The sequence below is a fragment of the Ursus arctos genome, unplaced genomic scaffold (genome assembly GCF_023065955.2).
Source record: "Ursus arctos isolate Adak ecotype North America unplaced genomic scaffold, UrsArc2.0 scaffold_1, whole genome shotgun sequence".
Taxonomy (NCBI): Eukaryota; Metazoa; Chordata; class Mammalia; order Carnivora; family Ursidae; genus Ursus; species Ursus arctos.
The window spans coordinates 52,127,228-52,150,662 of record NW_026622763.1 but is presented as its reverse complement, the minus strand read 5'-3'; the positions used below and the strand labels follow the sequence as shown (position 1 = coordinate 52,150,662).

Here is a 23,435-nt window from a genome sequence, read left to right as displayed (position 1 = left end):
ATTTAACTTACAACATAATAGACAATATAAAGCAAGAGGTATCTGGGATAAAATTGAATAGGATTTCAAAATCTCACATGTAGTTCTCTGAGTATGTTCTCTTCCTGCAGAGAGCCGACGAAACTTGCCTTTGGTCAGGAAAGGAAGCAGGATTCCCTAGCTTTGTGTTGCCATTCAAGTACCAAGTGGAAAATTTAAAATAGACTATTTGCTCAGCCTATTAAAGAGCTACTTTTAGACTGTGCTACCTGGTAGTGGCTACAGACCATAATTTTTAGAGCTAGAAGAAGTAACTCAGAATCCTGGCCCTTGTGTTTTATCTTTTTGCCCCTTTAAGTGACAACAGGGCATAGATAAGGAGACAAAGCTAAACAAGAGGGTGCTTGATACACAGTGGACCTGCCTTCACATTCTTGAAAAGTGAGTGGTCAAATGAGGTGAACATGCACATTTAGACCCTTGATTCAGGTTATCTAATTTTTACTATTCCTAACCTATAGCCCAACACTGAGCTCCTTACCTTGCCTACAAGAGAGGCACTATCCTGCTTACCTTTCTGCTGCCTTCTTCCCACTATCTCACAGTTCAGTGAGGCTCCTACCTGAACCCTTCCCAACATAACCCTATCCTTTGAATGTTTGGCGGGAAGATCTAACCTAGATTTCAGCTGACAGTGCAAGCTTGAATTTTAATTTTGCTAATGAGTATTATTTACTGGTGTAATAAATGGCTGAGTTATAAACTCTAATATCTGACATTATCAAGGAATAGGTGTTCTAGATATCAGATATTTTGCTAGCAGATCAATGCTATATATGTCATCAATGAACCCCTCATTCAAATAGAAATAAAATCTATTTAATGATAAATGGTATGTTATACTCTGAAACAATATTATGACTTGGCAGTTTATTTTCTGTATTCTCCAAGCAGAACAAAAGCCCTTGCTGGAGAGCAGGAGCTCGGCCAATCTTGTTTGCTGCTACATCCACACCTGACATACAGGAGATACTCAATGAATATTCGTTGAAAAATGAATGGTAGAATAAACTTAAGTCAATCTTTTTTATTTAGAAGGTAATTTAGAATTTTATGATTTCTTAGGATTATCATTAGTGTATGTGCACAATTGTGACCATTAATAAAGTTCTGACTCACACAGATTGCTAGATAATGGAGTTTCTTGCGTTTTCATTTTAGCCAGTTAAAATGTTGACTGAGCATGTAGTTTGCACTCTGTACTTAGTTACATGAACAGGCAAATAAAATGAAGTATCTGACTAATCTCTTACTCACTGTGAGGTTCCAGTCCCCCACCTATAAAATAAGTCAGACAAAAACTCTGTTCATTCTTTTCAGCTCACTTAAGTCACTGGCAGGGGAGGTCAGAAACCTGCTCTAAGGTTACAGATGAAGGGCTGGACCCACCGAGCTGTAGAACCACATGGCAAGGCTTAGGATACCAAAGACCACTCTTGATATCAATACCCCCATTTAGTAATTTTCCTTTAAGGGAAATATCTGTGGAAAACAGCCCTAAAATGTACTCAAATGCACCCAAACTACAGGATCACACTAACCAAACTAATGCATCACCCCTAGTAAAGCATCCAAACGTGATGAGCCTCCTGAGGTACTCAGTATCACCTTTGACGTTTTCTTGCCCAAAAATGTTTGATTTGATCTCATTGAGCTTTTAGCTCTTTCATTTATAGGAAACACTGGGGGTGGGGGTACAAAAAGATACCATGAGAAAACAATCAAACAAATCTTGAATTCGGGAGATACTGACCTGGGCTTTTTAACAAGTCAATGTCATGGAGAGAAAGAGAGAGACAGAGAGAGGGAAGAGGGAAGGGAGGGAGACAGTGAGGGGAGGAGAGAGAAGGAGAAAGAGAGAGAGACACTGACTGAGCTATAACAACCAAATGTAACACATGGTTCTTTATTTGAACCTGGTTTGAAATAAAACAAATATAAAAGCTATTGATTGAATAAATAAATATTTATTTATGGGTATTTATGGGGAAATTTGAACTGTGGCCTGGGCATTAGATATTAGGATATTACCTTCAATGCCCTGCAATAGATGACTGGATTAAGAAGTTGTGGTCCATATATACAATGGAATATTACTCAGCAATCAGAAAGAATGAGTTCTCAACATTTGCTACAACATGGACGGCACTGGAGGAGATAATGCTTAGTGAAATAAGTCAAACAGAGAAAGACAACTATCATATGATTTCTCTCATCTATGGAACATAAGAACTAGAATGATCAATAGGGGAAGAAAGGGATAAAGAAAGGGGGGTAATCAGAAGGGGGAATGAAACATGAGAGACTATGGACTATGAGAAACAAACTGAGGGATACAGAGGGGAGGGGGGTGGGGGAATGGGATAGACCGGTGATGGGTAGTAAGGAGGGCACGTATTGCATGGTGCACTGGGTGTTATACACAACTAATGAATCATCGAGCCTTACATCGAAAACCGGGGATGTACTGTATGGTGACTAACATAATATAATAAAAAATCATTATTAAAAAAAAAAAAGGATATTACCTTCAGTTTTATAAGTGAAATAATGGTATTATGGGTATGTAGCAGGATATTCTAACTTTTTGGAGATTATGCTGAATATTTACGATGAAATGTCATAATGTCTGTCATTTACATTAAAGTGGTTCAGCAAGAAAAAAAACAAAAACAAAACCAAAGATGAGACGAATTTGTCTATATGTTAGCAACTGCCAGACTAAGTGGGAATGTTTGGGTGCTCATTGTATTCTCCTTTTGGATTTTCTGTATGTTTGAAATTTTTCTAATAATAAATTTTTTAAAAATGTTCACAGGTAGCAACTTCTCAGGAACTTCCTTCATAGTACTGAGGGCTCCTAATTAAAATAAAATTTTAAATATTTCCACAAACCATCCTCAATGAGCAACTTGAAAAAGTCATAACAGACAAAAGCAGTTATAATGACATACATCACAGGTGGAAATCATTTTTGTTCTTAAACCAGTTTTCCAAATTTTCTTTTTTGGAAAAGATTTTTTCAGTTTACCTTTTAAACATGAAAGATCCCCCCGAAAAAAAAAATGACTTATTTGCCTCAAGCTTGGTCCCTTTTAATTGACAGAAAACCTCTCTGCACACACCTCATGCAAACCTACTTTGGCTTTGCCTTCCTAAAACTAGCTTTTGTCTCTGAACTTTACAGAGCAGTTGGAGCTCTTTAATATTTTCTAAGAGGAACATTTCAAACAAGCAACCCCGCAATTTATTCACTACTGCCAAGAATAAAAGTAACAGGTTTCACCACCAAGGCCTTCCAAGGCTTTGCAGGACTTTTAAGGCAAAGCATCACTCATTCACCTGCAGGTTTGCTCCCTTAATGCATCTGTCATTTGTTTGGCTCTGGAGGAAACTATTTGATTACACAAAATTCTTTTTAGATCAAGTTTAAAATCTTAGCCACACCGGGACAAGTTGCAAAGCCTGCCAGCTCGATGGGTTAACACTTGGACATACTGAGCCAAGGACAAAGATAAGGAACAACCACAGGTTGAAATCAGAAGCTTGCAGAACTGAAAAGGAATGAGCGTAAAAGATGCAAGGCTTAGCTGGGCCTTTCTAAGTGCTCCACTTGCCATTACTGCATATAAGATGATTTATTCCCCCTACTTCTTGTAAATGAGTGCAGTACCCTAAGGGGCGCTGGTAAGCAGCGGTAAATGCAAAAGCCACCAGCATCCGTTGCCTCCATCCACTGCTGTGCCACCTATGCATTTTGAAGTTGGCAAGTAACCAGACATCTTTATGTCCCTCGTTTCTCATATCTTATTACAGGGCCCATCATTTTTAAAAGCATTTAAATGAAGCAGATGTTAACCCCATTCATTCCACTTTACCAGGGAATATGTCAACGATGATTTTTAAAATGCAAAAGAAAATGTCAAAGTATTTTGTTCCCTGGTTAAGAATACATCTGTGGAATAGGAGGGAGGAAATACATAAAACACTCTATGGTCATTCAAGAAATAATTATAAGGTATGTCAAACTACAGAAAATTGAGCAAGCACTAAATTAAAAAAAGGGGGGGATGTCTTGTGTCAAAATGGCTTTTTCACTCACTCATTTCAAAAACAAATTTTGAAAATTAAATTCCATCTAGCGGCTCAGAACAGAACACATTAAGGCTTGACTGTAATGCCATTATCCGTGTGGCGGCTCCCTTTCTTTTCTGCAACTACATTAATTGACAAAGAGCCTTGGGGCTCACCTCCCATAGAGCCTTGAAGTCCTTCTGCTCGATGCGGAGCAGTTCACTGCTCTCCCTGGTAACGATGGTCGCATGGCGGGGTGTGTTGTCCAGAATGGACTCTCCAAAGGCTGTCCCAATTCCCAGAGTACAGATGGTCACTGCATCCTGAGAATCCCAAAAACTGGTCATTAGAAAATTAAGCAGTTAACCGATATGGGTGAGTTGTCTTTTCTTTGAATTTAAGTATAATTTATACAAAATAAAGCACTCGATTCAATAGCACAGTTCAACAAGTTTTGACAAATACATACTCCTGTCTAATCATCAACAAAATCAAGATAGACAACATTCCTATCACCCCGAAATTCCCCTCGTGCCATTTTCCAGTCAAGACCTCCCTTCAGAGATAATCAGTGTTCTGATTTCTACCACCATAAAGGAGTTTGGCTGGCTTTATTTTAAGATTTTATTTATTTATCTGAGAGAGAAAGATCATGAGCAGGGGGGAGGGGTAGAGGGAGAAGCAGACTCCCACCGAGCAGGTAGCCTGATGTGGGACTTGATTCCAGGACCCTGAGATCATGACCTGAGCCGAAGGCAGTTGTTTAACCGACTGAGCCACCCAGGAGCCCAGAGTTTGGCTGGTTTTTAAAACTTTATGTAAAAGGAGTCGGACAAGTGGCACCTGGGGGGCTCAGTCAATTAAGCATTTGCCTTCGGCTCAGGTCATGATCCCAGGGTCCTGGGATGGAGCCCCGTGTTGGACTCCCTGCTCAGCGGGGAGTCTGCTTCTCCCTCTCCCTCTGCCTCTCCCCACTCTCGTGCTCTCTCTCTTTCTCTCTCAAATAAATAAATAAAATCTTAAAAAAAAAAAAAGGAGTCAGACAATATGCCTTCTTTGGTGTCTGGCTTCTTTCCTCAACATAATGTCTGTAAGATTCATCCACATTGTCGCATGGATCAGTAATTTTTGTCCTTTTACTGACAAGAAATTTTCCATTGCATAGATATGCCACAATTTGCTTATCCGTTATCCTACTGGCGAACATTTGGGTTGATCCTAGTTTAGGGATATTCTGAATAAAGCTGCTAGCAGTAACCTTGTTCAAGTCTTTTTGTGGATAGGGTTATCTTTTTATATGGCTACTATCTGTTTTAAGAAAAAAGGAGGGAATCTTTTGAAAATGAACAGAGATTTTTAGTGAGAGGATGCAGTTATGATTTTTCAATAGGTTACTGGAATAGGGATGCTGCCCTGTCAGCCCGTCTTGAAATGAGGAAACTGAGGGTCTGGTGGTTGATTAACACGGCCCTAGTTCAACACACAGTATGGGATGCAGTCAGATTCTAACCACGGTCATCTGACTGTAGGTTCCAAGCTTTTTGTATCGTGCTGCCTCCTGCAGCCACAACAGAGTAAAAACAGCTTCAGATGAGGTGCAGTGTGACTAGTTTATAAATTGCCGTGAATCAATGATTTAAAAGTTTCTCAAGGTATACTAAAAAAATAATTTCCAATCTGCATGTGACATTGGTGATATTTGTATTTAATCCTAACTAGTTTCAAATACTGCAAATAGCCCCTCAAAGTCACCTAGACATTAATTTTGCAGGGCATTTTCAACTAACGGAAATATACGAGGGTAATCCTCCGAGTGAGAAAGCACAGTTTTCCTTTCATGCGTCTAATAGACGATAATAGGCAAATGTTATTAAGATCAAGTTAGTGACTCTGTAATCACATTACTAAGACAAATGTCCATAAGAATCCAGTTCCTTGAACCATAGCAAATTGCTTCTGCCTAGATATTACTATATAAAATTGTGTTCAGGAAAATAAAATCAATAACATCTCAGAAAAGAAAGAAAGATTGGGGGAAATGCAAGAATAGCCTGTTAATAAATTTTCCAGAGAGGCAGTTGCAAACAAATTCAGTCAAAAAAATATCCCCAGAACCGGAATATCAATATTCAGTGAATTAGGTACCTCGGAGTAATTGTCAAATTCTAGTCAAAGCACAAAAGGGATTATGATAAATCACAGACTTCCATAAATTCTCTAGACTATCAGATTCCCTTGAGAATCCCTCTTGCCTACTTTCTCATCTGGACACTTCAGACAGGATTGTTTTGCCTAATTCGTACTTTCCAGTGTAAAATTCTATTTTAAAACTCGACAGGGATGCACCATTAATATTAGTCCTGCCACCGTCCACATAGCTTAAATACCTAAGGTTATCCGCAAAGTATAATGCAAAGGAACTAAGAAGATCTGTTATTCGCGAGCTAGTTGTAGTTTTTTATGGATTGAACTGTCTTCTCCTCTCGGACCTCTTATTCCTGACTATGTGGTTTGTCACCAAAAGGTATACAAAGAAAGACGTAGGCTGTGAAAGTCACATGAGCCCGGCTTCTTGCTAGTGAACCGCTCTTGTGATGGACAAAAGATTGAAAGTATTCTTGGCTCTCCCCTGGAGAATTTAACATTCCCTGTGCCTTCCATCGCTAACATTAGTCCCGTTAACACTGTCAGTGCAGGTCACAGATCAGGACTTCTCCACGGGGACACTCCCAGCGTTGCCCCTTTGACTGAGAACCTGGCTCATTTCCAGCGTCCCTCGTTCTCCCACCAGAACAGAATGTGGGATCCGCCCTTTCCATCCCTCCTTCATACATGATCCTCTTCAGTTTAAGGACAGGGAGTCACAAACACAAGATAGGATCTTTAAATTAGGACTGGAAAATCTCGCCTGAACGGAGTATTGCTTCTAAGTTCAAATTTAACTTTCAGCAGACTCAGTATCTTTAGGACAAATGCACTTAAAAATCTGAATGGATTTGGGAAGTATGGATTGGGCACTGGGAAGAAGAATGTCCTAAGAAGAACATTTTCACTCGAAAGATCAATCACTAACTACCTTTCGAGTCCATGAGTGCTATTTTTTGAATCCCAGACAGAGCATTGCAATGTGCTAAGGAGAGAATTATCAAAAAGAGAAATCTGCATGCCAGTGTTCTCTCACTTAGCAGAACCAAGATATGTTGGGCAGTATGTATGCTGAAAGGCAGGATGAATGTGAGTCCGTGTGATGGAAGCGCTCTTACTTAGGTCCACACTAACATCCGGCCAGCTTCCTACAATCAGAATTCCAAGCCAGAACCCCTGCACTTAATAGGCTCAACGCACGCCTTTGCCTGGGGCTGAAAGTGTCCATTTCTGAATGTAATATTACTGTTTCTTTAAAGTTTACACAAACTCTAGAGATCTGCTCATGTCTCCATACTTATTTAATAGAAACTACTCAGACTGTTATTTTCTGCTTGTTCACAGATGAAGGTACAGAAAGGCCACCTGCAAGAAAATATTTACAGTGACACAGAGGCTGAAGAAACTGGTCAGCACCTGCTCAGGGAATATAAAATATTAACCACAGCAAAGAAATGTTCTACTTTGTGATAAAATGGCAATTTATTTTTAAGGATTTTCAAACATGAAATGCAGGTTTAAAACCTTGAATGTCTGCAACATAAGAAGGTGGATGTAGCAGACGCTGCTTGAGTCCTGCCAGATGCCCCCCACTCTTGACCTCACCCCATCCCCAAAGTCATCATGGCTTTCCGGACAGTTGCCATACACACGTGTGGCTTCCTCTCTCAGGCGTCTGCATTGCTCCACCCGAGGGCAGGGTGCTGGGCAGTCAAGCCTGTAAGGGGCAACCTCCACCAAAGAGGCATGAGAGTAGGAAGATAAGTACGCCAGCGTCCCAACCCTACCGTTTCTTAGACGGTTGCCTGAAAGAGTGAGCCCAGTTGAAATCTTCTCACCACACTTTTATTGGCTTCCCTCCTTCCTTGTCTCACTTCCCCACGCCCTTACAAGGCTTCCTGGGGCCATCTTCAAAAAAAACCACTTGCAACTAAATCCTAGTGTCTAGGTCAGCTTCTAGGGAAACCCAACACAAGAGAGTGGGTTAGCCAGACATGGCTGTGTGAGTCCTAGGTTACACTGAGACCTCTGGGGAGGTGCTGGGCTGAACCCGCATTCTCAAAGGGACTTCTGTAATAGGGACAGACCCCAGCTTATCACTAACTGCTTTGCAGCAGATACATAGTAAGTGTAATATCCCTTGGGTGACACACGGGAAGACTTCCTTGTGTTAATAAGGCATATTGGGTCTCTGAGACCAATTCTACTCTATAAAGGGGTGAGGGTGCTCAAAAAAAGTGACCTGTGGCATGTCACTGACATGTCATCTGGTTTCTTCCTCCCATCTCATGCAACTCTCTTTCCCCTGTCAGTCAACCTGATCACTCTTTCTCCTATCCTCTAAAACACTTAATCACCCACGTACCCTTACCAGCACACATTCTCCGGTGCGTCAGCACGCACGTGGATCTCCGTGTGTGTGACTGGAGTGCCGTGTGCCATGCACTGGGCCAGGTGTCTTGACTATGATGCCTTATTTATTCCTCACAACAGTTAAATGAGATAATTTATTTAAACTGCTTCACGCAGAGCCTGACTCAAAAGAAATGCTTAATAAATTGTGGATATTCTTACTGATGGTAATATTAAAACAATCCTGCAACATCATTGCTATTTCATAGGCTGAAGAAAATCAGGCCCAGAGATGTTCAGGAAGCTGTCCAGGAGCAGGGCTAGCAAATAGAGGAGTTAAGACTAGAACTAGTCAGTTTAATCACTTCTTCAATTATCATATGAAATTTAAATACTGCTTGCCAGGGCTCAGTAGGAAAATTGATTAAAGTAATAATTAAACCCACACAGGTTTTTTTTTTTCAATCAGCCAATCTATATATATAAATTAAGTCCAAGTCTCCAGGAAAATAGAAAATAGCACTGCTCCCCCTCTAACACTCCAATTCCAATACTGGGGTCTGCTTGACCCTCACCCAGCAGATCAAATTCAACACAGGCTGGGGCACCGACCCTCTTTCTTATGAGAAGAAACGTAAACAATCATCAGTTTTTCCTCACTCTGATCCTGTGCCCCAGTTCTAATAACAGAGTTCCTACCTCAGTTGGGGAAACTGAGTTTCTGTCTTTCTATGGCTCTCCCTTGGTAACCTGCCTGGTATCTTAATTCTTTTCAAAATGGCCAACCACCTGGTTCTGACAGCCCTCCCTGGGCCCCAGTCCCTCTCCAGCACCCTTCTGTGGCTAGGCCTGTTCATCAGTACACTGCCCACTTCCATCATAGGGCTGCTTCCTGACTCCCTGCCCATCATGTGACCACTAGTTAGACCTCAGCCCTTCACGCTACTAACCTGGGGGCCATGCTGCTCCAATGTTCAGCCTCCTCCCATGTCCTGCCCAGCATGCCTGAACATGCCCTCGAGACAGCTCCTACCTCCACCATGAGTGGCATCCGGTTTCCAGGCTCTCCTCCTCTACCCAGCTAAGCACCAACAGAAACCATGAACACTATCTTGGCACAGTATGCGTTTCAGTGGGATAAGCCGGGTTTGGTTATCTCCATTCATAAAAGTTGGTGTCAAGTAAGTTAACGAACATGTCAATGAAACCACCCTGATGGAAGGCAGGGGACATTGGGCAAAGGACATACATTCGGAGGCACCCTGAGTCAGAACACTCCGTCCCTGGTGGAGAAAATCCAGTGCAGGCAGTGCGGTGAGGAAAGCATAGCCCTGTCCAGGACTTACATTCAAAACTCTTCTCTGCCAATTCCTAGTCTTATAGCTTTGGGTAGAATGATCCCAGGAAGCTCAATATCCTCATTTATGAAATGGGCACAATCTTTCTTATAAGATTATTAGCAGGATTCAGTATAAATAAAATAATATGTAGACAGAGCTTGGTATGGTTCCTAGCACGTAGTACATGCTCCATACATGACGGGAAAGATAGTTTCTGACTTAGTCATATTGACATACATGCATAGGTTAACTACATTTCTAAAAAGCAAATTACACTTTTCTATTATTTAAAGAGCAGGGAATCTCTACATTCATTTTGTGTTAATCTTCAATTAACGATGGTTCTTCAACACTTAAATTCCAAGTTTCTCTGTCTCCCAGTCTGGATGTCAAGTGGTTTGAATGATCTGCAAAACACTTCAGCCCTCTGGGGGAGCTTGTATTCAAAGGAACCCTTCTGACGAATCCTGCTGTAAATCAAAGAATCCTTTTGTGCTGCTACTAATCACCCCTTAATTTGTCTGCTTTGTACATCTGAATTACGATATACTAGGTCTTCTTAAAGCAGGCGTTCTCATATGAAGCATTTTATTTGTTTGTTGCATTATAAACATAGCTACGCTATGAAAATAGGAATGGTGTTAAGAAAGCCAATGGCTATGTATCACTGATATCTGAGGTAATAAACATGTGCCTTGCAAACATCTATACACACCCGCTGAAATCCAACTTACACTAGTTACAGACAATCTGACGAAATTTAAAATAACTAACAATCATCAAAACAGACATAAGAATTCTCTGTGATAAGTACATCAAGATTTTTTCTTAACTATCCTGTAACTTCAAGGGAAATCAGATTTTTTTTAGTAAGCATATTTAAATCATTTCTATATTAATGGCTCAAGAAAAGTTAACTGTCTCATAGCATATCTATTGTTTTGACCACAGGTTGGGTTTAGCATCAAAGAACAAACTGGTCCTTTAAAAAGTGCGTAGACCCTGAAACATAAATTCTTACAAAGCAAATATTTTGACAATTTTTATTTTAGGACTATAAGCAGTACTTGCCATTAAGTTTGGCAGTGCCTGGGTTTATTTTGTGAGCTTGAATTTAGTCCTGGAATTTACTGAGTGTTCCAAGTCCTTTTGAAAAATAAAAATGTAATTGTACCCAATCTCTGAATTTTTTAAGACATTAAATTGTATGTGCTGTCTAAAGAATTTATTACCAAGAGCAAAGGCAAAATGCTTCTAAGTCACATGTGTTTTTTCCTAACAGATAGTAAAGATAGGTTTGTTACTTTGACAGCACTTCGCTGGCATCTGAGTGTTAGACACAGCTTAACAAGATCATTCAGGCTGGCTGCAGAAGTTTCAATGAGAATGGACTAGCATTAGCATTCTGATAACTGAATCAGAGAGGCCAGCCTCAATAAAACAGACAGCCAGTCCTGCATCCACCCAAACAAAGAATTACATGGCAACAAAACTAACTACAGTGTGTGGATGCCTCATGCAGGATGTTAAATAAACTAATCGGTTCCTAACCAATGGCATGACCTGGGCAGACAAGTCGCAGGAGATCACAAACAACCACGATAGCTCTGGCAGCTTTCATGTTGCACGGACCCGTTAAATGTGCTCATAAAATGTTCCCTGATGACAGCAATGTTCTCTGTCTGAAAACAATGGGGTGAAATGAGAGTAAATGAGAGCATCAGACAGGCTGAGACAGAAAGAGAAAGACAGGGAGAGCCACATGATAGAGAGACATGCCTGTCCTTCAAATTTCATAAACAAAAATCCAACACTGACAAACATCTTTGGTGTAGAGACAAAGAAAGGGAACATAAAAGCACATTTTACTTTGGGGGAAGTACCAGGGAGAGATTGCTTTCCAAAACTGGACTAAAAATTGCCAGAGAATGTCACAGAAACAGATGAGAGGGTGGATAACATACAAGTGCCAACAGCAGCCAGGACTCTGATCTCACGGAATGGCTGAACGATATTGACAGTTGAAGCCTTGCCATTCCAAGACCGCGTACGTTTCCTGCTTTCTCTATGCTAGCACTGCCCTCTTGTGATAAAATGAGAACATTGCAGGCATTGCAACCGGCAGTGCTCCACTCAGCAACAAATTTTTCCTCTTGGAATTAACAAGAAAAAAGTACCAGAACCCCTGCTCTGTGGCAAGCTTTGCATTAAGTGCTTTATAGAGTTTAACTCATTTAAGGTAGGAATTATTATCCCCAATTTATAGGTAATCTAACTTGCCTAAGGTCACACAGCAATGAAGTAGAAGAGAGGATTTGAAAAGAGGTTTGATTTTAACCATTGTGTTGCATTAGGTAAACACACTTTAAATAAGCATCTGTTACAGAGATGTAGAAGCTTTAATGAATTAATACACCATCTTATTCTCTATTTTGTAGCATGGACTTCTAGTCACTAAGCAGCCATGAGAAATTCTTCTTTCTCATGACTGGAAAAATATACTTTTTGGGTGCAAAGATTAATTATTAAACCTCATATATTCCTAGGATTTAAATACTTACCACCATGCCAAAAAAAAAAAAAGTCATTCATTTATAAAATCTGCAGAGAAAAACAGGACCCTGTATCTCTCTTTCTTTCTGAAACACACACACAGAGTTGAGTATGGTTGCCTATTTATTGTTTTTAAGTCTACTACCTACTGTGTATCACTTCTCACCCTAAATCCATTCAAATATTAATGAGAAAAGAGTACACCTATAGCATTATTCATTCTAGTGGGAACGTAAAATCTCTAACTTTTAGGCCATTAAGTTAAACAGGTACCCAAGGCAAGCAGGTTCTTGAGCACAAGAGTCCAGCTAGGGGCGTCTGAAGGAGTCGTGTCCCAGTGAGGCTTAGGTAAGAGACTGAGCATGGGGACAGGTATCATTGGGAACTGGGAGGATTAGTCCTTGATAGGATTTGCACTGCCAACTGGAAATCTACATGAGCATATGGGCCAGCTGGGATAATGTGGGTTGGTGGCAGGGTCTGTGGGCAGGTCCCCTTGTTGAGCACTCTGAGCATCAAGGGGTAAGACAAAGAATGGCCAAGGCAGAAAAAGTGCCTGGAAAGTCGGAAGAGGTGCCTCTGACAACTACAATTATACACATGGGGTACAAGTGTTTTGGAAGTAGGTTTTGTTTATGGAGTAGTGGAAGCAATATAATTTATAGGAAGATATTTCTAAGGATAGAGGTCTCTAAAATTTCATCAAAATAACAGGAAAAGAATAGTCTATGTATTTCCCAGAATTCTCAGCACACACACAGTTTCAAGGATAGCTAAAGAAACGAAAGCAATGTAGCACCAGCTCCTCAGGGAAGGTCTCCGAGAGGTAGGGCCCATTATTCATCCAGAGACTTGTCTCTCCCCTCCAGTCCACACTTGAACCTCAGACTGGGGAGGACTCAACCGAAGGGAAAATAGGGAAGCAGGACAGTGTGGGCTTGGGGCTCTGCCTGGAAAGGCGTGTGTGAGAGGGAGAGAAGTTGGTTCCAACCAGCACTCAGTAGGATTTTATACCACTGTCTGATATGTCCTGAGTCAGGAGCAGACCCACAGGGTGAGACAGAGTCTGTCTGCTAGGTCATGCCTTCCCAGCCGGCAGACTTGTGGTTTCTAAACTGACCGGGTGGGCCAGCTCCAAGCAAAACTGGGAGGTGAGCCATCCTCGCTCCCCACAGTCCAATGGCTTTTTGTCTCCCAGGAAAGGGCCTGAAGTTTATATCACCACTCAGTGGAGTGTTTATATTTTAATACTTTTCCCAAATGTGGAATCAACAGTTTCCTTTGTCAGAATCTTAGGCACCAGTGATCCAAGGGGGCAAAGAAGGATCTGTACACCACCACCACTCAGGACATTAGAGGCTCTCAGGAGCAGGTGCCCTTTGAAGACCCCTTACAAACACCCAGGCAAACGGCCACACATGCTGGCTACAGTTAAGGATGGCAAGAGCAGGGCACTGGACTAGGTAAGGAAGTCATGGTGATTTCCAGCTCTGTGGGTCACCACTGTGTCATCTTGAGCAGACCGCTCATTCACCCGGGACTTGAGTAAGATGCAACACAGTTGAGTCTGCCTACTAGGGTGGTTCAAACAAAACAATGTAAGGGAAATGCTTTCTAAATGATGAGAGTCACTACTACTATGCCCCTAGCATGTCACCAATGAGAAGTCAGCGTGACCCTAAACCTAAAGTCCAAAGAATTCAAGAAGAATCTGGCAAACCAATCATAAAAAGGCAAGAAGCTGTGTTTTCTTAACCTAGTGAGCAAAAAAAGTAAAGGGAATGATATAAAGGGAGAAAAAGTAGTATTATATTAAAACAGGCAGAAAGGTAATACAAATTTATGAGACAAAATATTTATGCTCTTTGTATTCTTCAAATTTATGTGTAATTATATCTTCCTATCACCATATAAAAGAAATAGGGTGATTTTGTTTAGAAAAAAATTCCATTAAATCAATAATGCCTGATAAATGTATGACATAAAAATACTATATCAGAATCTGTGAAGGGTTTTCTTTTTTATGTGCTCCTTATTTCAATTACTGGCATCACCACCTACCTCTTCCTCTGAGTCAGGATCCCCACCTCCCATCCGCCCCCATACCTCCCATCAACACAAACTCCAATCCTGTCACCCCCACCTTGTACATAGGGCCTTAATCTCCCTCCCTTAACACCCATACGTATCTATCCCACCCTCTAACCTAGAAACCTTTTTGAAGAGATGGGCCATGTTCATTTAACTGATGATCTAAGAAGTGGCGTAAAGAGGGCCCCACACCCCAGGGGCAGCCCAGCGGAGCTTGTCTGAGGTGGAGCAAACACCTGCAAGACGGGCTTGGAGGTGAGAGGTGGGGAGCTCTGAGCTGGAATCAGGCAGGTGGTTGCGGGAGCTCCAGGGGAAAAGCTCCTCCCACATTCATTATTACTTCTGGTTGGCACCTGTACAACCATAATGGTCAAGAACTTGAGCCCCAGAATCGCAAAGAACTGGCTCTTAAACCTAATGGCTGTGTGATCTTTATTTAGCATCTACCTGTAAAATGACACTAATAATAGCACTAAACGGGGAAGGGCCCTGTAGTTGAGTAGCCAATGAAATAATGCATTAAGAGTTTTTCACACAGCTGCCTGTAGTGGGCGCTCATTACCATGATCTATGTCTGCTCCTATCCCACCATTCTGGCTCAGCTAACCCCCCACTGAGGATGTTAGAAGGTATCTCTGACACTCAGAGATAAGCTTGGGAATTTATCACTACCATCTCTGACTTCTGACTCTCAGATGAGAAGAAAGGCACACAGAACAGGGACAGACTTGAATGAAAATGGAGGGGCAGGCTAGCAACAGCCCTACTCACTTCTAAAGATCTCACTCTTCTGTGCTGTTACCTCTTTTCTCTTTCCTTAATTTGCTCTTAGTCTCATTTAACTTTTCTTCTTTTTCTTTTCCTGCTCTGCTTACCATTTTTCCTGTGTGAGCAGCAGGAAGAACAAGAAATTTGGAATATGTCAGACCTGAATTCAAATGCGCATTTGGCCACGTACATTTGTGTGGCCCAGGGAAAGTTACACCTGATGTCGCCGAGCCTTGTTTTCACGGCCCGTTGTAAAATAGGGCATGAATGCCTAAAGATGATGCTCACAGAATCCCCAGCAAGCAAGCTACAACGAAGGCACTTAGCAAAGCTGCTGCCGGTCTCTAGGGTAGCAATTGTAGGCCTTCCCTTGCTTCTCCTCCATGGCCCAAGCTCATTTCACTCCCCATTGGGGTGGCTGATGGTTAATTTTATGCGTCAACTTGGCTTAACTAGGGTAACCAGTTGTTTAGTCAAACATTAGCCTACATTTGGTTGTAATCTAAAGATACTGTTTAACATTTACAGTCAGTAGACTTTAAACAAAGTAGATTATCCTCCATAATGTGGGTCTGTTTCATCCAATCAATCGAGGGACTTATTTAAGAGCAAACATGTTTCCCTTGAGGTTTCCCAAAGAAGGTGGAATTCTGCTTCCAGACTGCAACACGGGAATTCTGCCTGGGTTTCCAGCTTCCAGACTCAAGGCTGCAGCATCAAGTTTCGCCTGATCTTCACCCTGCTGGCTCACCATACAGATTTCAAACCTACCAGTCCCCACAATCACATAAGTCAATTCCTTAAAATAAATATCTGTCTGCCTATCTCCTATTTGTCCTATTTCTCTGGAGAACTCTGACCTAGAGACAGTACTATTCTGATGGGCTAACTCATCACTCTGATTTGGCCACATCACTAGTCGGCAGAGACCAGAGCCCATTACAAGGCCAGCACAGGTAGAAATGGCTTTTTTTGTTTCTCACTGTCAAACAACTTGCCATGGGAGGAATTCAGCCATCTTGCTCATTCTCTTTAGCTTCTTCCTCCCATGGAGTGGCAACCATGTCGTGTGGGTGACTGTCTGAGCTGGCTGGAAGGCTGGGCCCTCTGTGTTTCTCAGACTCCTCTCTGGAGGGTTGGAGGATGTAGAAGTCAATGAGCTTTCTCTTCCATATAGCTTGATGATATAAATCAGTCCAGAAAACTCTGGTTGGACAATGTCGGGTGACACACAAAGAGGAGACAGTAAGCCAGCTTTGGTATAAAGCTAAACTTCCTAACAACTTAAGATAAGACCAAGCCCAGCTTAGGAAAGTCCTCAGCATGTGTTTGAGGTCAAAACCACAGCAGAAGTTAGAGGTTTGTTAAGATTTTAAAAACCCCACAGCTAATAACAAAGTGTTACGCAGCTATTCTTTGCTAGGACCCCGTGGTTAGAGAGAATTGGTCCAGGGCAATATTCCAGGAGCCTCTGGCCAAATCCTATTTTAAACCATCACAATCTCATGCCAGCTTTGAACATTTGATGTCTCAGCAGATGTTATTTCTCATCCTTTAGGTACATCTGTTCTTTCTTCTTCTTCTCTTTCCTCCCTGTGTTTTCCTTCCCTTCTCACCTTTCTCCCCCTTAATTCTTAACTTTCTCGCCTTTGCTCTCTATCCTCACCTTCCTTCTTCAGTTCCTCCCCTCTCTCCATCATCACCCATTTAGGACCACCTGGAGGAGTGAGGAGACCCATCCTCTACTAGGCCCTGTCCCCTCCACACCTCCACACAGGTGAGACCTGGTTACAGCGAGGATCAGGAACAGCTCTGAGCAAGGAGCCCGAGGGTCCCCACCAGAACAGCAGGCTGCCGGTGGAAGGTGTGCAGAGGTAAGAGACATGGGGAAATCTGAAAAGATGATGACTAACAGAGAGAGGGGAAGGTGCTGGAGTCATCACACTTCTTTTGAGTCAAAAGCACAGAGCAGTGCCTAAGAGCCTATGTTCAGGCAACTGACTTCTTTGGCTTGAATCTTGGTTCCCCTAATTTCTAGGCTGTTACCTGGGGCAAGTTATTTAACCAGTCAGGGCCTCACTTCCTTATCTGTAAAACAAGAACAGTAATATGACCTACCCTGTAGGGTTGTCGTGAGGAATAAAGGAGTAAATAAATACCTGTTAGGTGCTTAGAACACCACCTTGCACATGGCACTATCCAAGAAATGCTAGCTTGTTCTCAGTTCCACTGAGAAACTGAGGCAGCTTACAAGAATAAAAACCTCACCTCTCACCTTGGCCCTCTGAACTCCAGGAGAAAACCGGCTCTGTGAGAGAGGGGAAGAGGGATAGTCCCAACAAGATTGAAAGGCACAGGTCCTAGGCAGTTTTTAATGGAACTTTCTATGCAATGATCCACAGAAAAAGTATCCATGGGTTAAGCAGCACTTAGGCACGGGCCTGAGACTAACCATCCACAACAACGGGAATAACACTGGCAACTATATTCCAAACTCCAAACGCCCACTTTAGCAACAATCTTTAGGATACTTTTCCATTTTTAGATGGATGGCTTCCCATAACTCCAATATGCACACATGTTCCTACAAAATTTAAATCTCAAATTTAGGGCACCATAAATGTTTCTCACATTGGAAGTGTGTTACATATGGAAAAGGCTCAGAAGCACTGTCTTAAACATGGTATTTGGCTGTAGGCTTTGTCTCTTTAACTGATTTATAAATTTTTCTTGATAATTCTTTCTGATGTTACAATTAGCCAATTCCCTTCCTGCAGTTTTTATATTAATCCTGAATATGCAGATAGAAAACCTGGGCCATTTTCATACTGAGACTTGAGGGTGGCGTTTAGGGGCTGTCTTTTTGAGATTCGAGGTTCTTGGGGCCAAACAGGGAAGTTCTGTACATTTGGGGCCCATGGAATAAGGATGAACAAGGGTCACTGCAGATGTGAAAGGAGAGTCTGGGTCCAATTTTAAATATTCACAAATACCGTTGGCGGGGGAAAGGAGACAAAATGAGTTTTATCTACCAGGATGCTAAGCTCCTCCGAGGTCACTAATGAAGATCAAGCAAGCAAGTTCCATACTTTAGAAGGAAAATATATTACTGGCCCTTCCATATTTGAGAAGATGAGGCAGAGAAACCGTGAGAGAGAGAGACTTATAGGGAGGCTGCATCAACCACACTTTGCCCGCATCACTGCAGTGCCTACAAGGCTGATGAGGGGACCACTTCTACAACAAAGAAAAGTCAGGGTACCAGATGGAGAAGGATCTGAGGAGAAACCTAAAAAAACTTGATTTTCTATCCCCTTTGTTCACATTTCAATTTACATGACAGCAATTTATCAAATTGCAGTTGAATTGTTTGCGTTTCCCAAGAGATAGCAAGCTCCTGGGAGGGGGCACTGTGTTCCCACACTTCATGTTCCAACACCTGTCACCATACTCAAACCACGGAAGACATGCCGGGCGTATGTTTGTTGAATAACTTAATACAAGAATTCAATGAACACTTGTCAAACTCCTTCCTATGGAAAGAGGAAAGGAGTCTGAAAATGTAATTTTGATGGCATAAAAGATATAGACCTAATGTGGCTTTAAAAATAATAGTTATAAATCCTACTTAAAAAAAGAATACGATATCTTACCTGGTGACTGCTGGTCTCAGACACTTTGACATCCAAAGACCCTGCCAGAACAGCATACCAGTTTGTTCCGATATCACCCTGGCGAAATACTGAAAAAGAAACAGTAAGGTAAATATATCAAATATAAGTTGGTTTTACCATATGACCACGGGTCATTATAAGCATGACTTGGATCTAGCAAAGCTTTCCACCTCGCCTCTATCTGTTTCCATAAAAGCATGATGTATTTCTCTTTTCCCCATCTGTCAACAAAGCTATATCCTATTTACTCTATGAAGCGGAACTCTATTTAAAGGGAACTCTTACATACAGAGTAGTAATAAGGGATGATAACCCTAAATGCTATGAGATCTTTTGAATTTAAGAATTCACTGATGTTTTATGTAATTTATTTTAAATACATTTCATAGTATTGTGATTCTTAGAAAATAATTACTCTAGATGGGGTACATATTAACAAGGTTATTTGATTCAACAAAATTCTAGTCTACCACCCCAATTTCCTAAATCTACTTATATTAAAAGCAATGTATTCTTAGAATAGAATGTTCCCTTTTAAGGAACATAGATGAGTAAGAAAAATAAAATCTGCTATAAAAATTTTAACTAGTATTATCACTTTCCATTTTCTTATTTGTTTTATAAATTCATTGCTTTTAGGCATTAAGAGTTAACTAGTCTTTGGAAATGACTGTCATCAGAAATTTCTGAACCTGATTTTGCTTTTACTTTTGTAACCTCAGAGAGAAAATATTTAGATATTTAGATAGAACCCTAGTTCTCATATCATGATAAGACCAGTACTTTGGAAAATCATTCTGAAACACTGGCTCAAAAATCTCATACAAATCCAACTATCCTTTTAAATACCCTGGCTAAATAACTAGATTGAATGATCTAATATTTTAAAATTCTTTTCACAATTAGAGTCAGAGGTCAAGTGACTCAGTATAAAATCACATGACAACTCAGTGGGACAGTTGAATTCTGGCAGGGCTAGTGCTCCCTGCATAAGAGCGAGCTTCTAGGAGCCACAATAATGACGACAAGCTGCTCTAAACTCCCCAAGACATGCTGTGGAAAGACAAGCACGACAATGGCATCCTACACAGGTGCAGTAATAAGCTGAAGAGGAGAGACTGATGAGTTTATAGCTGGCCTCTCCAGTAACTCTGCTATTCCCAGCTTTTGTAAGTGACTTAGTTTAGAGCTAGGGTTTTGCCTTTCATGAACTTCTTGGCCCCAAAAGACATCATCACCTGCCAATCAATTTTACATTACAAAATGAATCATAGAAGATTCATTTTGAAAATGGCCTTAAGAAACAGAAAATAGAGTCTCATCCCCAAAAGAACAATGTTTCTGGTATCAGTAAGAAAGAAAATATATTGGTTTGAAAACAATATGTATGGATGACTTTTTAAATGTAAGTATGACTATGTTTGCGTGTACACGTGTAGGAAGACATTTCAAAGGACACGAAGTGTTGATAGCAATTTCTGCATTTGGGGATTCTACACGATTTTTATTTTGCTTGTCTTCCAAATTTTCTACACTTATGTTTGACAGACCCTGTTGGTCTCCCACTCAGAATCATACACCCGCCTCCTCTTATCTAAGTTAACACAGATTTTATACAAGTTTCCACCCTCCTCCACAGGACTAAAGCTCAGAGCATAGACTTTCTTCCCTAGCTCCAGTGCTGTAATCATGATCGCTCCAAACCAATCATGGTGATCCCATTATCTTTGACAGTGACTGGTTTAGATGCCAGTATATGATGCAATTCTGGCCAATGAAACAGGAGCTCTACTGGAGGACTGCTGAAAATAGACACAAGAAGAAATAGTCCTTCGACAGGATATCTTTGTGTTGTCATGTGATGGGGCTCAGGGCAGGTTACTCCAAAATATGCCAAAGTGGCATATTGATTATGTTGAATCAAAGTTACTTGAGAAACAGCAGGTGCAAAGATACTCTGACCCGCCTCTCTGTCCTCTGGAAAGCAGGAAGTAAGTCTCCCATGTGAAAGGAACCCTTCCTGCACCATGAGATAGACATCATTATCACCAGACATAGAGAATTCAGGGCCGAGAAGGCTATATAAACAAACTCTGCTTAGTTTCTTCACTAATTAGTACCCAAGTCTAAGTTTCTTTGTCTTGTTGGTTTTCCACAAACATATTGTTTCTTTATCTAAAAAGTATATAAACAGCCTGCCTTGGTCATTTCTTAGGTCCCATATCTGAGACCACTGTAATGTATGAAATTTAATTTTTTTTCTCCCGTTAATCTGTCTTATGTCAATTTATTAGCCCAGCTAAAAAGAACCACAGGGGGTGCGGGGGGAGTTTTCCCCTCCCAACACATGTAATGCCTCTAATTGCTATAGCAGTCTTAGAATCACTTGGGTCAAATCTGAGAACAAAAGCCAACACTTGAGGATGCAGAGCAAAACATATACAAAAACAAAATGGGAGAGACATGTGACCTTAGTAATGTCTTTAAGTCACTTAATTAACTAACTCTGAAGCCATCCTATCTCAAGACTTCCTGAATATGAGCACATATTGCATGGTGCACTGGGTGTTATATGCAAATAATGAATCATGGAACATTGCATCAAAAACTGGGAATGTACTGTATGGTGACTAATATAACAAAATAAAAATTACAAAAAAATTAAAAAATTTAAAAAAATTTTTTTAATTAAAAAAAGATTTTAATAATAAAAAAAAGACTTCTTGAATATGAGTAACTAATTTTTCCCTCCTTGTAGGAGTAATTGATATTCAAGCCAGTTGGATGGGAGCTATCTGTTACTGCATCATAAAAGTATCCCAACAGATGGAAAAGCATTATTTTTTAATGAGAAAATACATTTTTTTAATGCAGCTGTCACCCTCTTGTTTTCTTTCCCTGCCCCTTAGTCACACCTGAAATAGATGTCACTCAGGTTGATTCAAAACATTACTATTAACATTCATTAAGAGTCCTTTTATCTTTAATATCCTACTGACTTACATATTTCTTGGGGTAAAGAAAATAACTATTTGAGTTTCTAAGGATTTAGCTGAGTATACAAGTCAGTACATCTTTCCAGTTCCACCTTCCAGGCTACACTGGAAGAACATTTCCATGCTGTGAACAAAGTCAAGGAAATGCCTACACAGAACTGAATAAACAAAGTAAAGGGAAATGTCAATCTAATACCTTTGGGTGAAGCTCAAGTATTTGGCACATAAATACTCCATGTACTATCTGTCCCCATGGGATAACTACAAATGATCACAAACCATACATGAAAATACACCACTGAAGTTGCATTTCTTACATGTTATTCCTTTTTCCAGGTTCTCATAATAACCACATAAACAAATCTGATGAAGGAGATTTGGGTGAAATTTCTCAAAAGCTTTAACTTCTTTCAGCCTTGTGAAGATTATATCCACATCTTCACTGGATCGTTCCAATGGTCTATAAAAGGGAGAAAAGGCACAAAAAGCTGTATCAATAAGGATTTACTTCAGTCAACATGCATTATGTTAATTATATTCAAATTTATGCAACCATCCCAACTGTAAATGCAAACATTTATATACCTATCCCCATCACAAGTATTTCCAGGCTTTTGTCAACCATTCATCTTAAGTCACAACTATTGCAGATGGTGTGATACTCTGATTTATAGTAAGGAATGCGTATTTGATCTTTATCCACTGTTCCTGACACACAGCTCCTAAAATTCTTGTGATTTCCTATATAAAAGCCATAGGGGCATCTTTTGTTACAATAGTTGATCTTTTGTCCTTAGTTCCTGAAGTGTTTCAGAGACATAAAGGTAAAATGCGTGTCTTGCTATTCATACCAAGACCCTCTCTTTACAACTGCATTTATGTTACTAAGGTAACTTGTGGAAAACCCCTAGGTAACCTAAGGATGGAGGCTGGTTGCCAAGGGAACCAACCATGTGATTAGAGGGTTGGAAATTTCAGCCCCACTTCCTAACCTCTCGGGAGAAGTCTGGAGATTGAGTCAATCACTGAAGTCCCATGATTTAATCAACCATGCCTACATAATGAAGCCTCCATAAAAATTCCTGAACTGTGGGATTCAGAGAACTTCCAGGTTGGTGAACATGTGAAGATTTGGGGAGCATGGCATGCTCAGAAAGAGCATGGAAGCTCTGTGCTCCATCCCATACCTTCCCCTATGCATCTCTTCTGTCTGGCTGTTCCTAAATTATATCCTTTTATAAAAAAAAAAAAAACTCACAAAACAGCAATCTAGTAAGTAAACTGTTTTCCTGGGTTCTGTGAGCCACTCTAGCAAATTAATCAAACCTGAGAAGGAGGTGGTAGGAACCTCTTCGGTTTATAGCCCACTGGTGACAGCCTGAACTTGTGTTTGGCATCTGAGG

The 23,435-nt window shown here is 40.8% G+C and overlaps 1 protein-coding gene across 5 annotated transcripts in view; it reads right to left on the bottom strand.

Annotated features, from left to right (window-relative positions):
* RAPGEF4 (Rap guanine nucleotide exchange factor 4) overlaps nucleotides 1–23,435 on the bottom strand; it is a 273,452-nt gene that overhangs the window by 207,158 nt on the left and 42,859 nt on the right. For 3 of the 5 annotated variants that reach the window (XR_008961468.1, XM_026492545.4, XM_044381476.3), the window contains exons 2-4: nucleotides 22,350–22,492; nucleotides 19,016–19,104; nucleotides 4,290–4,436 (exon numbers count right to left, since the gene is read on the bottom strand). Coding sequence is in view for 3 of the 5 variants with exons in the window: in XM_026492545.4 (XP_026348330.2) it covers nucleotides 4,290–4,436; nucleotides 19,016–19,104; nucleotides 22,350–22,492 (379 nt within the window). In the remaining 2 variants the exon portion in view is untranslated. Of the gene's footprint in view, nucleotides 1–4,289; nucleotides 4,437–19,015; nucleotides 19,105–22,349; nucleotides 22,493–23,435 lie in introns of those variants that run through there. The other 2 variants (XM_057318641.1, XM_057318655.1) reach the window with 2 other exon arrangements.